General features: G+C 42.3%; 1 protein-coding gene across 3 annotated transcripts in view; it reads left to right on the forward strand.

Moving 5' to 3' along the window:
- The first annotated feature begins 11549 nt into the window (after positions 1-11549).
- The window catches only part of SLC17A7 (solute carrier family 17 member 7), a 62083-nt gene continuing 59647 nt past the window's right edge, over positions 11550-13985 (forward strand). For 2 of the 3 annotated variants that reach the window (XM_089481157.1, XM_089481158.1), the window contains exon 1: positions 11551-12872. In XM_089481157.1, the coding sequence (XP_089337283.1) occupies positions 12811-12872 (62 nt within the window). In that variant the 5' untranslated portion in view covers positions 11551-12810. Of the gene's footprint in view, positions 12873-13985 lie in introns of all 3 variants that reach the window. The other variant, XM_089481159.1, reaches the window with a different exon arrangement.

The following is a 13985-nucleotide window of genomic DNA, read 5'->3' on the forward strand; positions in this document are numbered from 1 at the left end:
AGACATAGGACAGATACTGGTTTAAAAGCAAGAGATCCCAGACCCTTTAGAAAATCAGGAAATTGTCTTACTCCATGGTTAGGCAACCATTAGGGGAACACACACTGCCTTCCAGATTGTGGAACTCCTTGAAAGTTGCACCATTTTATTTTTCTAAATTGTTTAGTTTTTTTTAATTGAGCTTATTCTAAATCAGGACTACAGTCGGCTTTTCATATCCACAGATTCTGCATCCAAGGGTTCAACCACCCACCGCTTGAAAATATTTTTAAAATCATAATTATTCAAAACGCAAACCTTGATTTTGCCATTTTATATAAGGGACATCATTTTACTACTTGATTGTATATATTGTTACTAGAGATCCACTGATTTTGCTATCCACTGGGTCCTAGAACCAAATCCCAATGGACACCAAGGGTCCACTGTATTTGTCCATCCACAGTTTGGAAAAAATTATTTTGGGGTCCACAAATCTCAGATTTTTCCAGTCAGCATGGCTGGGATTATAACTGCAGCCACTCACTCACAAACCACAAGGTTGTGAGTTCAATACCACCCAGGAACCCTGGGTCAATTCAGCCTGGCATCCTTCCATATGTCACTAAAATGAGTATCCAGCTTGTTGGGGGAAATTAGCTTACACGTTGTAAACTGCTTAGTATATCAGTAAGCAGTATATAAATGTTACTACCTTCAATCGGGAAATATCATGTAGATTCTTCTAACCAAACAGGTGATGTGGGTAAAGAAAGGTAATTGACAGTGAATGGAAGAGACAGCACTCTAAACCACCGAATATTTTCATAAAGAGTGCAGAAGAATCTCCTAAAAGGTAGGGCCACTTAAAAAAAATCAGTGCTGAACATATCTGCAATTGGGGGGAAAACCTGTGAGGGATATTTCCAGACACAGTTGAAAAATATGTATAAAAATACACATACATAACACACACATTTCAAAACTAGATGTGCAATATGTTTTTTACAGCACTGAAAAGGTGAGTTGTTATCAAATGAAAGTTAGGGTTGCAAAATAATAATAAAAAGGCTGTTTAAATATTCTCAGCTCATAGACATCATTCCACCTCCTTGTCCTCAAGAGGACAGCAGGGTATTTTCCCTCTTTGTTCAAGTGCATCACGGTTTGTACTTCATCCAGTCTGTGGCTGCTATCTGGAATTTCCTCTGCCAGGGAACTCACACAGTTTGTCTCCACTTCCAGGATCTTTAATCTACCCTTCCTGCTGGTTTCCAAAGTACTAGGGGAGCAACAGGAGGGATGGCAGAAGGAAGCTGCTGGTTGTGGGACTTGCCGGAATGGACCCTTCAAAATCCATCGGCCCTGGGAGATGTTCAATGTCACTGGGTGCTTGTTTCATATCTGGAACTTGAAAAAGTGACTCCTTTGGCCTACAGCTTCTAGCACAGCTGGCTGGGGGATTCTGGGAGCTGTAGGCCAAAGGAGTCACATTTCCAAGCTTTGCTTGTATTCTAGTTTCGTAGTTCTTTGTATGGAGAAAGTTAAGGATGCAAGCTGTGTTGTTGTTCCACCAGGGCCTGCTAGTAAGCACCACCTGTGTTCATTTAGACATCAGTGTTCTTATGCAGATTCCTAGACTCTCAAGATGCTTTGTAAGCAGACAATCCTAAATTTGATCTCTGATAACTCCATTTAAAAAAAAATAATCTTGTAGTAAACGATAGGGAAAACTTCCCTCTGAGAGTCACCACCAATCTGAGTTTAGGATTAACTAGCCATACTGCCTAGGACTGTGCAGTGATGGACAATGGATCACTCTTGCCCAGATGTTCATCTTCACAATTCACTAACAGGGTCTTGTTGTGTTTCTGCAACATAGCTATGGATTTGCAAAGTTACAAAATCTAGACTCTGACTCCCAGAATCCCTCCCAGCCAGCATGATCTGTGCTCTGCTTTTCAATCTGTAATCCTGGATTAATCATGATCATCAAGCACTGCAGCGATTGTACAGATTCATCAGACTAAACCAGAAATGGTTGTCTGCATAGGTAGATTACCTGCGTAGCTTTGCTTTCTCCCCCTCTGATGCCCAGTACAACAATCCTTACAAAATAGCACATAGGATGAAAGGAAAACCTAGAGGCAGTCTATGCAGACAATATTGGGCCAGACAAACCATTCCAACCTGGTACATTGCATGTTCCCATGTTCAACTAATTTCCATTCTGCCCTTGGCTGTCCTCTCCTCTTTCTGTACATTAGTCCTGTCTTTGTCCCTATGCAGCACCATCTGGGTCCCTCTGGGTCCCTCCTTCTCTTCCAAAGTCACACTCCGCATGCAGCACAGTCAACTCCCCGACCGTCTGTGACTCAGCTGGCAGCTGGCCTCTCCCCAGAGTCCAAAGCGGAGGCTGAGAGCTGAACCAACCTGGGACAATCCAAACACGTTCCTACCTCTGCTACCTTGGCCTGTCTTATCTATGTTTGGCTCTTAAGTCTTCAAGCAAAGTCCCTCACCTCCAGTGAATCAGAGTATCTGTCGAACTCTTCCACTGGAGCCTCAGCTTGCACAGACATCAGGCGCAATCCTTATGCATCCATTTACATGACAGTAAGTATCTCCCTGAACTCCATGGTATATCTCTAGCAGATTTTGCACCCCAGAACTACAATTGCCAGCTGGTTTAAAATTGGTCTTTTTAAAGTCATGGCCTCATCCAGCTGTTTTATGGTTGTATACATAAATATATTTGTAGATTCTCTCCTGCTTTGATCAGCTTTCTAAAAAAAATGTTTTCACTGATAAATGTGGTAAAACACACAGATTCTCACAGATGTACATATGGGTTTTTATTGGATTTTTAAACTTCAACACACAGTTAAACACAAAGTGTCAATCATTTTTCATAAGGCTTGGTTTCCAGACCTTTGTTATGCTGGTCACCTTTCTCCATATTCCAGCTTGTCAATATTTTTCTTGAACTGTGAAGCCCTAAACTGCACACAGTATTCCAGGTGAGGTTTGACCAAAGCAGAATACGGGGCACTACAACTTCCCCATGATCTGGACACTATACACCTATTGAGGTAGCCCAGAATTACACTGGCTTTTTTGGCTGCCACATCACATTGGTGACCTTTCAGCACTTGTAAAATACACATTTATAAGTAGCTGAAGCAGTTAAATATTCTGGTGGTCACTGGGTAATGGATGATAAATGTTCATCTTTATTACCTTGGAGTAAAACTCTTTAATCAACAGTTTAAAAACACAGGACCCAACTATTGCTGACCATCAGTTAAATACCTAGGTGCAAAAACGTAACATATTTACATATGTGAGGATGTCTCCTTGGGGTACATGAGAGACAAATACAGTTGGCAGCTGTTTAAAGTCTTTTGTTTAAGAAAGAAGTCTTTGATTTGTCTGCTTCTCAAGTGGTGTGTGTGTGTAGGTATATGTGTGGGTGTGCATTTCTGTCATGCTTCTATCATGTTTTTCAAAACAGTAACCTCACTGAGAACACACACAGACACACAAAGGTGTGAAAATGCCCACTCAGAGCACTGGATGCAAATATGACAAAATGTACAAAGTCAATAAATGTTCCTATTCACAGGGTGAGCTCATGCTTAATCTCTTCCTCACATCCCAGTTTCTCTAGCAGCTTGGTTATAATGGCAATAAAGTTTACACAATGCAGTTGTCAGATCATTACATTCACCTGATCACCCTATTCTAGTTCTTTTGGGTGCTCCCATCTAGCCAAGGGCATAGCTATGGGGAGAGGAACAAAATAAAGGCATTGATCCTCCAAATAAAAATTCTATCCTATCTCCCCCCAAATTTCCTTCCCTAAATTTCTAGCATTACAGAGAATAAAACAATGAAAATTGTCCACACTTAGAACTCTTCTCTTTAGTATGACACAGTGGTTTGAATGCTGGAGACCAGGATTCAATTCCCACCTTGGCCATGAAACCCACTGGGTGAACTTGGGCAAGTCACATGCTCTCAGCCTCAGAGGAAGGCGATGGCAAACTTTCTCTGAACAAATCTTGCCAAGAAAACCTCATGATAGGTTTGTCTTAGGGTCTCCAGAAGTCGGAAACAACGTGAAGGCACACAATAACAACAGACCTCTTCTATTTGCTGTGTTTGTCTTTGCTTTGTATGCCTGCCCCTTTTGTTCAGATGCCTAAACTGTAGTTCTATATGATCGAATGAAGTTTTATCTTACTTCGGTGCTAGAAATTACTGGAACAAAATTTCATTTGTGGAGGTAGATATCTTACTATTTGCGTACAGTGTATGCAAGACATAAATGAATTTCATGATAAGCACCTCCTATCTCCAAGATAGTTCATTATGTGTATGTAAATATTCCAAAATTGGGGGGGGGGGGGGGTGAATCAAAACTCCAAAACACTTTTGGTCCCAAGTATTTTGGATAAGAGAGACTCAGCCTGTAGTACTTTTCTTTTGAAGTGTGTGTGTATGTGTAAGAGAGGACAGAGATTGAGATTTTTTTCTTTTAATTTTTTCCTCAGGTGCAAACCTACATGAACGCTTATACACAGCTACGGCATTAAAACTTACTGATCTTTTTCTTCACCTCTCTTCGTTTACTACATCATCATCATATCATCGTCATCATATGAGGAAAGAGTCAGCATGATGTTGTGGTTTGAGTGCTGGACTTGGACTCCAGGAGACCGGGGTTCAAATACCTGCTCAGCCCTGGAAACCCCGTAAGTGACCTTAGGCAAATCAAATTCTCTCAGCCTTAGAGGAAGGAAATGGCAAATCTCTACTTGTGAAGAATAAATCTTGTGAAGAAAACCCCAGAATAGGGTTGCCATAGGCTGAAATCAACCTGAATTCACATAACAACAACAATATGCCTATTGACTTAATACGGTGGTAGATTTGGGCCTCATACAGACAGGCCAAAATTAAGCTGCTTCAAGTCACTTTGGAGGTATGCTGTTTAAATGATGCATGCATCCTAAGAGTCTGGAAGCTGCTCCAAAGCTGCACTCCAGTTTTTAGGACTGGATCGTGTCTTTGGCGTGGCTTCTGGACTCTTAATACGCATGCATCATTTAAACAGCATACCTCCAAAGTGACTCGAAGAAGCTTTATTTTGTTTATTTTATGGGGCCATGGTTAACTTTATTTATACCCCATCTTTCCCAAAAAACTTAGAGTGGTGTTTTATGTATTTACTTAATGATTTATCTCCTGATTTACTCCCTATTGAGACTCAAAGTGGCTTACAATATAAATTAAAAAATAACAGCTGAAATAGTAAGGTATACAAAGGCTTTAAAAGCAAAATGCTGCTTTTAAGGCATTAACTTAAAGCGAGTTATAACACTGTCCATGCATAGCTAATAGAAGACCATAATCAGAATCCTGTATCACCATTTACATTACAAAACTAATGTACATGCATATTTAGCTACATATATACATCTATATCTGTATATCTGAGGTAACACATATATAATGTGCTAAATATAAATGTAAAGTCAATACGCAGATAGCATAAAGTTAGAGATAGTAAGGTTAGTAGGTTGCAATATCAATATATCTTTAGAGTTGCAGTTTTCTTTTACCTTGTAGTTTTGGATAAGATTAGATTAGCAAGTAGGGGCCAAAGGAATAAAGAAGAAGGAAACAAAAGCCAGTTAAAGAGAAAATATTAAACACTGATCTGCTGATGGTGGGAAGAACTGTTATTGTAATTTAAATTAAATAACGGTGTACAAAACATGTATGTGTGTCTTAATATTTTTTAATGTTTGAAAAATATATGGAATTGCCTAATTCTAATTGTCACAGACAGAAGTCCACTTATAACTCCCCAACAGAATTCTAGCCTTCTTCTTTAAATATTTACTTTCTGAACATATCTTGCAAAATGGAGTACGGTATTATTTGTTTTGGTAGCTCAGCAAGCCCAAAGGTCTTTGTAACACACTCAAGTTCAAAGTCAATCATTATTTTGGGAGATCAGTTCTGGAGTGCCAGCTGGGCAGTGGTGAGGGATCTTAGCAGGGGCCCAATTCCGGATTGTCAAGAGCAGCCACTGGCATTATTGGCAGTCAGGTTTCCTGCGTCTTTCTGGAAGAGAAGATCCAGTGAGCTGAATGGCAAAATTGAATGGGAACAAGGGCTGTTGTGGGTTTAATTCCTGCCAGTTTGCTGTGTCAAGCCCTCTTTTCCTCCTCCCTGCCTGCTGCTTTCAGGGCTTGGGCTAAATCCACCCTACGCTGCTGCCACTGCCTGCGATTGGAATTATGAATTAATCTCATTACAAAGTCCTTGGCAGCACAGACATTTCAGCTGCTTTGTGCACGGCAGGGAGATGGAAAGATGCTTCCGGTCTATGGGATGAGAAGGCTCTTGCGGCCCAGCTCCTCACCCAGTTAAACCCACCAGACTCTGAAGGACTCAGAAGACCCCGTGACCTTCAGGAACCTTTCCTTTCTCTGATTTCTAAACTCTCAACTCCTGGATTTTGACTCCTTTGCTCTACAAATCTTAGTTGTTGTTCTTGGTCTTATTATTATATTTATTTCTATCTCGCCTTTCCTCCAGTTTGTAGATCAAAGTAGCTTACAACCAATACAAATAATTAAAAATTCACGAGACCCAAAATTTAAAATGAGTCTAAACAATTAAAAAATCGAAACCAGATTAAAACATATGTCATTGTACATACATTGCACATATGCCAGCATAATCATTAGCAAGATTCAGCATATTATTTTGTTGGGACAGGCCTTATAAAGTCAATTGTGGTGGAACAGGTGTGAAGGGTAGAAAACACCCTCATAAAAGCTTGAGCACCCAGAAAATTTGTTTCTTGGAAACCTGTTCTCTCAAGGGTTGAAGGTAGAGGAGCTTCCCTCTTTTTGTGTATTGGCTTCTTGGGGATAAAGTATTCAAAAACACAGCTGTGTTAGTCAATATGCAAAGAGATCTTGTAGCACCTTTAAGACTGAAAGAAGCATCTGATGAAGAACACCTAATCTATGAAAGGATATGCTACAAACTTCTTTCTTTCAGTTTGTTTCAAAGGTGCTAGAAGAGCCCTTTGAATTCTGGGAAACAGTATGAGGTGCTGAAGAGGAACATTTTAGATGCAACAAAAATGTGTAGAACTATTATGTAGCATTGTTTGCAAGTACAGTGGGCCCTTGGTATGTGCTGGGGGGATTGGTTCCAGGGACACCCAAGGATACCAAAATTCATGGATGCTCAAGTCCTGTTATACACAGTGACTGTCCCTTATATAAAATGGCATGGTCAAGGTTTGCTTTTTGGAATTTGTATTTTTTAAAATATTTTCAAGCTGTGGGTTCTTGAATCTCTGGATAAGGAATCTGTGAATATAGAGGCCAGGCTGTATCAGCAAATTGTTTCACCATGCACTTACAGGCATTGATGCATAGGGGAGCAGAACATTACAGTTGCCCCTTGGAACTTGTGGGGGATCCATTCCAGATCCCCCCCCCCACGGGTTCCAAAACTCATGCATATTCAAGTCCCATAGGCTTGAATGGTGCACATGCATGTGGGATGCATGCCATGGGCATGCACCTCATTGAGGTTAATAGCGGTCATCCCTCCACAGATTTTCAAGTCCATGGATTTCAAGTCCGCTGAGGGGTGATGGTATACTGTAATGTATCACCATTGCTGATTTTCTTTGGAAAGGTGGTGTGTGTGAGAGAGAGAGAGAGAGAGAGAAGGAGAGAGAGAAGCTGCAAAGTTATCTGTAAATGGCTAGTTCTGGAAACAAAACCAGAGCTTAAAAACATTAATTGGTTAATTGGTTGATTCTTGTTGGCTGGGGATTCTGACTGATGTTGTTTAAAAAACCATAGCTAGCATTCTGCTTAGGATTTACATCTTTGCAAATGGCCTTATGTGTGTGAAAAACTGAATTGAGTAGTTTTGCGCTATTCAGCCAGCTGCTGCAATGGCATTATAATGTACAGACATCCATTGAGCAGCGATGGAGTGACTGATGTGCCATTTGGGTCCTCCCCAGAGCACATCCAAACAACAAGTATGAAGAGCTGAAGCACATCAGAAATCCCTAAGATGCATCAGAAGTGCCCAATCCAAATGGTAGCACTCCTGCCAGTGTCTTGATGAACATCTTTGCAATTTACTAAGAGGATTTTATTATGTTTCTGCAACATAGCTACAAATCTGAAAAGTTACAAAACATAAATGGTGGTGTAGGGCATCAACCAACTTTTCCAAGCTTTGGTGAGAATACTATGCAATGAATAGCATGTGTTTGTGTGTACACACAAGTGTGCCTATGCAAATGCACATGTGTGTATCCAGAAAGGCAATTCTTATATTATTTAATAACATGATATGCAATTCTATTTATTCCCTCGAAAATAAGCATCCACATTTTTTCTAATAAAAAGGTCATTTTATCATTTGAAAGCTTCATTTTATTAATCAGAAACTTGTTGACTGATTTTAATTGATCAACTAAAACTCTGGCAAACAACCAATACATTTCTTCTTCTTTTATTATAACTTAATTTTTATAGAGTTCTGTTGACAATGCATAAGTAACAGAAAGAACAGAAACACCAATTATTATTATAGTTACAATTGTTTTCCCACTCCCCAATGGCTCACCTTTAGTTTCAATGAACAATTCTGTAAGTGAACAACTACCCTTACTATAATGTAACTCATGGGACGATCATTTGTATGTCATAGCAAAAATGAGAATGTGATCTTTGAAACAAGAAGTACATGTGCAAATGGAGGTGCAAATTGCTCTCCAGATGTTCTAAATTGCTTGTCCCATCATTCACAGCAGATTAAAAAAATTATCTGTGAGCTGCCTTGGGTCCCTTCTGGGAGAAAGATGGCATACAAATCAAATGAAATGAAATATGCTCTGGTGGCAATGGAAAGTGTAGTCCCAAACATCTAGAGGTTGATAGGAGGGAAACTGATCAACTACAATGCATGGATTTTAATATAATGTGTTCTTTGTAATGGCCATTACATGAATGCTGAACATGAGTCAATGGTGTGATGCTGCAGCTAAAAAAGCCAATGCAATTCTAGGTTACATCCCTAGAAATATAGATCTATGGGCTACATCCATAGAAATATAGATCAAGGGAAGTAATAGTGCCACTCTATTCTGCTTTGGTCAGGCCTCACCTGGAATACTGATCCCAGTTTTGGGCTCCACAATTCAAAAAGGATGTTGAGAAGCTGGAACGTGTCCAAAGGAAGGCGACCAAAATGGTGAAGGGTCTGGAAACCATGCCTTATGAGGAAAGACTTAGGGAGCTGGGGATGTTTAGCTGGAGAAGAGAAGGTTAAGAAGTGATATGATAGCCCTGTTTAAATATCTGAAGGGATGCCATATTGAGGAGGGAGGAAGCTTGTTTTCTGCTGCTCCAGAGAATAGGACCTGAAGAAATGGACTCAATCTCCAGGATTCCACCTCAACATTAGGAAGAACTTCCTGATGGTAAGACGGTGGAATAGTAGCTTTGGGAGCTTCTTTGGAGGTTTTTAAACAGAAGCTGGGTGGGCATCTATTGGGGAGTGCTGTGATTGTGAGTTCCTGCATGGCAGGGGGTTGTACTGGATGGCCCTTGAGGGTCTCTTCCAACTCAATGAGTCTATGATTCTATCTCTGTGTGTGTGTATTGATGTCCCACTGGGTCTGCAGTTACTCCCTCCCTAAGCCCTTTCCTGTTTCTTCCTGTCTCTGCTTAGTTAAGTACTTTTGAAAGATTAATGATGGAGCTGTTTCCCTGCCCTCCTCTGGGGACTTGCAGGGAACTCACGGTTTGACTGCAGCACACTTTCTAGCTTCTGGGTTTCCAGAGACAAGCTGTATTTCGCCTTCCTCCAACTCAACCCACCCCTCAGAGCGCATCCATCCATCCAGTTCTGCAGTTTGTGCCTCCTTCTCTCTAAATAAAGGCTGGTCATTTCTAGCCGACATTGTTTCCTTCCTTCCTTCCTTCCTTCCTTCCTTCCTCCTTCTCTCCATCCATCTCACCTTTTCTGTTTCATATCCTCTTCTCATTCTTTTCTTCCCTTCTCTTCTGCTTTCCCTTTGCCAGATCCCTCCTCTCCAACTCTCTTAAATTGTAACCAAATCTTCTGTATGCATTTCCCTCTTTCTTCCCTTTCTCGAAATCTCTTACAACTCTCTAGCTTAATATAAATACACCTCTATTCGACTCGACTCCCTTCCCCTGTTTTCCATTTTCTTTTCCTCTCCCAAAGTCACTTTCTCCCCACTTTTCTCCCAATGTACCTCCCAATGGTGCATCTGCACTGTAGGAATAATGCAGTTTGGCACCACTTCAATGCCCATGGGCTCCATCCCACCCAATCCTGGGATTTGTAGTTTTGTGAGGCACCAGAAAAGCTAAAGACCTCGTAAAACTACAAATCCCCAGAGTTGCAAGCTAAACCTCCAGAGAATTGGAGGAAAGAGGCAGATCAAGCTTCAAGAGACCATAAAGAAAGGAGAGCAGACCAAAGGATGGAACTGAAGCAACTAAAGTGGTGTCAAACTGCATTATTTCTACAATGCAGAAATACTGTATTTCGTTTGTTGTTCTCGCTTTCCGCTTTCTCTCTCCTTCCTTCCTTCCTTCCTTCCTTCCTTCCTTCCTTCCTTCCTTCCCTCTCCCTAAACCCAACTCTCTCTAGACTTCTATTAGTCAACCATTCTTAACCATTTGCTCCAGTCTTCCCTTTCTTGGCTTTTTAAAATTTGTTCTCTTTCTACTTCCTCCTATCTATCCTTCCTTCCGTCCCTGTCTCCAAACTCCTCTCTCTCAACTCTCTCTAGACTTCTACCAGCCAACTACTCTTAACCACTTGCTCCACATTTCTCTTTCTCGGCTTCTTTTGCTCTTTCTCCTTCCTCCCTTCTTCGTCCCTTCCTTCGTCACCCCAAACCTCTTTCTCCAACTCTCTCTAACTTCTACCAGCCAACCACTCTTAAAACTTGCTCCATTCTTCTCTTTCTTGGCTTCTTCTGCTCTTTTTCCTTCCTTCCCCTATCTATCTATCTATCTATCTATCTATCTATCTATCTATCTATCTAATCTTTCCTTTCCTCTCCCCAAACCCCTCTCGCCCAACTCTCTCTAGACTTCAACCAGACAACTATTCTTAACCACTTGCTCCGCTCTTCTCTTTCTAGGCTCCTTTTGCTTTCTTTCTCCGCAACTTCCATCTCGGGGAGTTTTCTCTCAGCTGGCAAAACTTTCTGCTCTCTTTCTCTCTTTCTTCTTCTGCTCTCTTCTCTGTTTCAGCACTTTCCTCCCCTGCCCTAACCAGCCACCTTCCAGGGCTCCAGGTAGTGACCAGTTCAGCTTCCCCTCTCTCTGGAGGCTCTCTTTCCTTCTCTCTCTCTCTCTTCCTCCCTCCCAGCTCTCTAATCTCCGTCCCTCCTCCACTGGCCCATCTCTATCCATCCCTCTCTCTCTCTCTCTCTCTCTCTCTGTGGCTCATAGGCGGAGCTCATCCCCGTTAATCCCAGCCTGGCGCTCTCCGTGGTGCTGAATCTCTGCATCCCTGGACAGCGCCTGGTCCTGGGAAGCCCAAAGTTGGCACCCTGCGCGCCTCTGCCAACCTCTTCCCCCTCTTCCTCGGAGGAAGGCTGAAGGAGCCCCAGGGGTCCCAGGGGCCTGCAGAGGGGCGGGTGCTCTTGGGGTCCCCTCTCTTGCAGGGTCCCAGGCATTTCTGGCTGCCCCCATGAGGCTCCTGCCCGTCTTGGTGGGTCGGGCACGGGGCCAGGCGGGCAGAGCCAGGGAGGGCTGGTTCCTCAGGCGCCCTGCCTCCACTTGAGAGAGAGAGAGAGAGCTGGAGGGGAGGCTGAGCTGAGAGAGAAGAGGAAGAACAAGGAGAACAAAGTGGAAGAGGAGAAGGAGGAGGAGGAGGGAAACGGTGCAGAGAGGAAGCAAAAAGCCAAAGGACTCAAGAAAGGGAAGAGGAAAGATAAAGGAGGCAGACCAAACCCCCAGAGACCAGAAGGAAAAAAGAGCAGATTAAATCTTCAGAGACCAGAAGGAATGGGGGGCTCACCAAATCTCCAGAGAACTTAAAGAAAGGAGGATCAGATCCTATCTCGAGAGACCATAAAGAAAGAGAGGAGACCAAACCTCCAGAGAACTTAAAGAAAGGAGGATCAGAGCATTATCTCCAGAAACCCGAAGGAAAGGTGTGCAGACTAAACCTCCAGAGACCCCAAGGAAAAGGGGGACTCACCAAACCTCCAGAAACCAAAAGGAAAGAGGGGCAGACCAAACCTCCAGAGAACTTAAAGAAAAGATTATCAGACCATATCTTCAGAGACCAGAAGGAAAGGAGGTCTTACCAAACCTCCAGAGAACTTAAAGAAAGGAGGGGGTAGCCTAAACCTCCAGAGATCAGAAGAAAAGGGGGGCTCACCACATCTCTAGAGACCAGAAGGAAAAGGGGGAGCAGACCAAACCTCCAGAGAACTTAAGGAGGATCAGATCATATCTCCAGAGACCTGAACCTCCAGAGAGGAGCAAGCAAGGGAGCAAAGTCCCAGCCTCTTTGCCTGCCTCTGCCCCCATCCACCCACCCACCCCTTGAAGCTTCCCTGACCTCAGAGCCCCTGGCCTCCCAAGCCGCCTTCGGGATGTCCTGCTGGAGTCTTTAATTGTTCGCCTCCAAAGGTGAACCTGGGACGCCTCTCCTAGAGGAGATCCTCAGCTGCCTTTCTGCTTCTTCCTTGGCACCAAAGGAGCCCAGGCAGGCGCCATGGAGTTTCGGAAAGAAGAGTTTAAGAAGTTCACAGGGAGGACCTTAGGTCACCTGCACAGGTGAGGAGGAGGAGGAGGATGACACCTGGGGGCTGAAGGGAAGGGCCAGGGGACCAGATGTCCTAGCCACAAAGGAGGACAAGGCACTGCAAAATGTAGGATGCCCCAGGAAAAAATGGAGGGCATTACCTAAAGACAGTGATCTAAATATAAATTCATGGCATGTGGTTTATTTACAGCTGTATTAGATATATTGTATTGTTTCTTGCAGGGGAACAGCAAATTTGATATTATTATTATTATTATTATTATTATTATTATTAATATCAATAGGTTTTTTTTGTGGGTTTTTCAAGCTATGTGGCCATGTTCTAGATGACTTTATGGCCACTTTATAGCCCGAAAAACCCACAAAAAACTATGGATGCTGGCCATGAAAGCCTTCGGCTTCACAATAATATCAGTATTAACTGGGACTCTGGGCAACTTGCAATATTTTAAAAACAACAGTACAATTAAAAGCATACCAAAATAGTCCATTAAAACAGAATTAAATCACTACAATGTTTAAACAAATTGCATGTTACAGTACACCATACAGTTTTAAAAGATTAAAACATATATATGTTTATTCAATGGTCTTGCTCAGTCAGGCTCAACATGGAGGGCATTTGGGAATTCCTCCTGGACACTAAGTGGGAATGTAGGACATGTCCTGGAAAAGGAGGACATCTGGTCACCCTGGGTAAGAGGGGAGTTAGCCATGCTTGCCAGTTGTAGCCAAAATGGACAACTCCTTCATAGGATTCGCAGGGGTTTTATTCGGGCATAGGTATTCTTTGGTGAAGAGCAGTCCACTTTGGAGGCTGTGTGGTTGTGTGAATGAGATTTTTCTGTGTTGGAGCAAAATTTAGCACCAGACTGACCAAAAAGGAAAAAGGAGGGAAAGGAAAGGACTTTAAAGGAAAAGGGGAAAAAAGAAAAAGGAGGGGAGAGCACATTAGCACCGGATTCCCAGTGATTGAGCGGCATATAAATTAATCCCATTATTATTAGTAGTAGCAGCAGTAGTAGTATATTATCTTAGTATTTTAGTATTTTATAGTGTGGTGTTTTATCATTTGCCTTTTATCATATATGTTCTGATGTACTGCCTTTTGCTGGAAAGGGTGT

Source organism: Sceloporus occidentalis, unplaced genomic scaffold (genome assembly GCF_023333645.1).
Source record: "Sceloporus occidentalis isolate IW3139 unplaced genomic scaffold, rSceOcc1.0.p SCAF_14, whole genome shotgun sequence".
Lineage (NCBI taxonomy): Eukaryota > Metazoa > Chordata > Lepidosauria > Squamata > Phrynosomatidae > Sceloporus > Sceloporus occidentalis.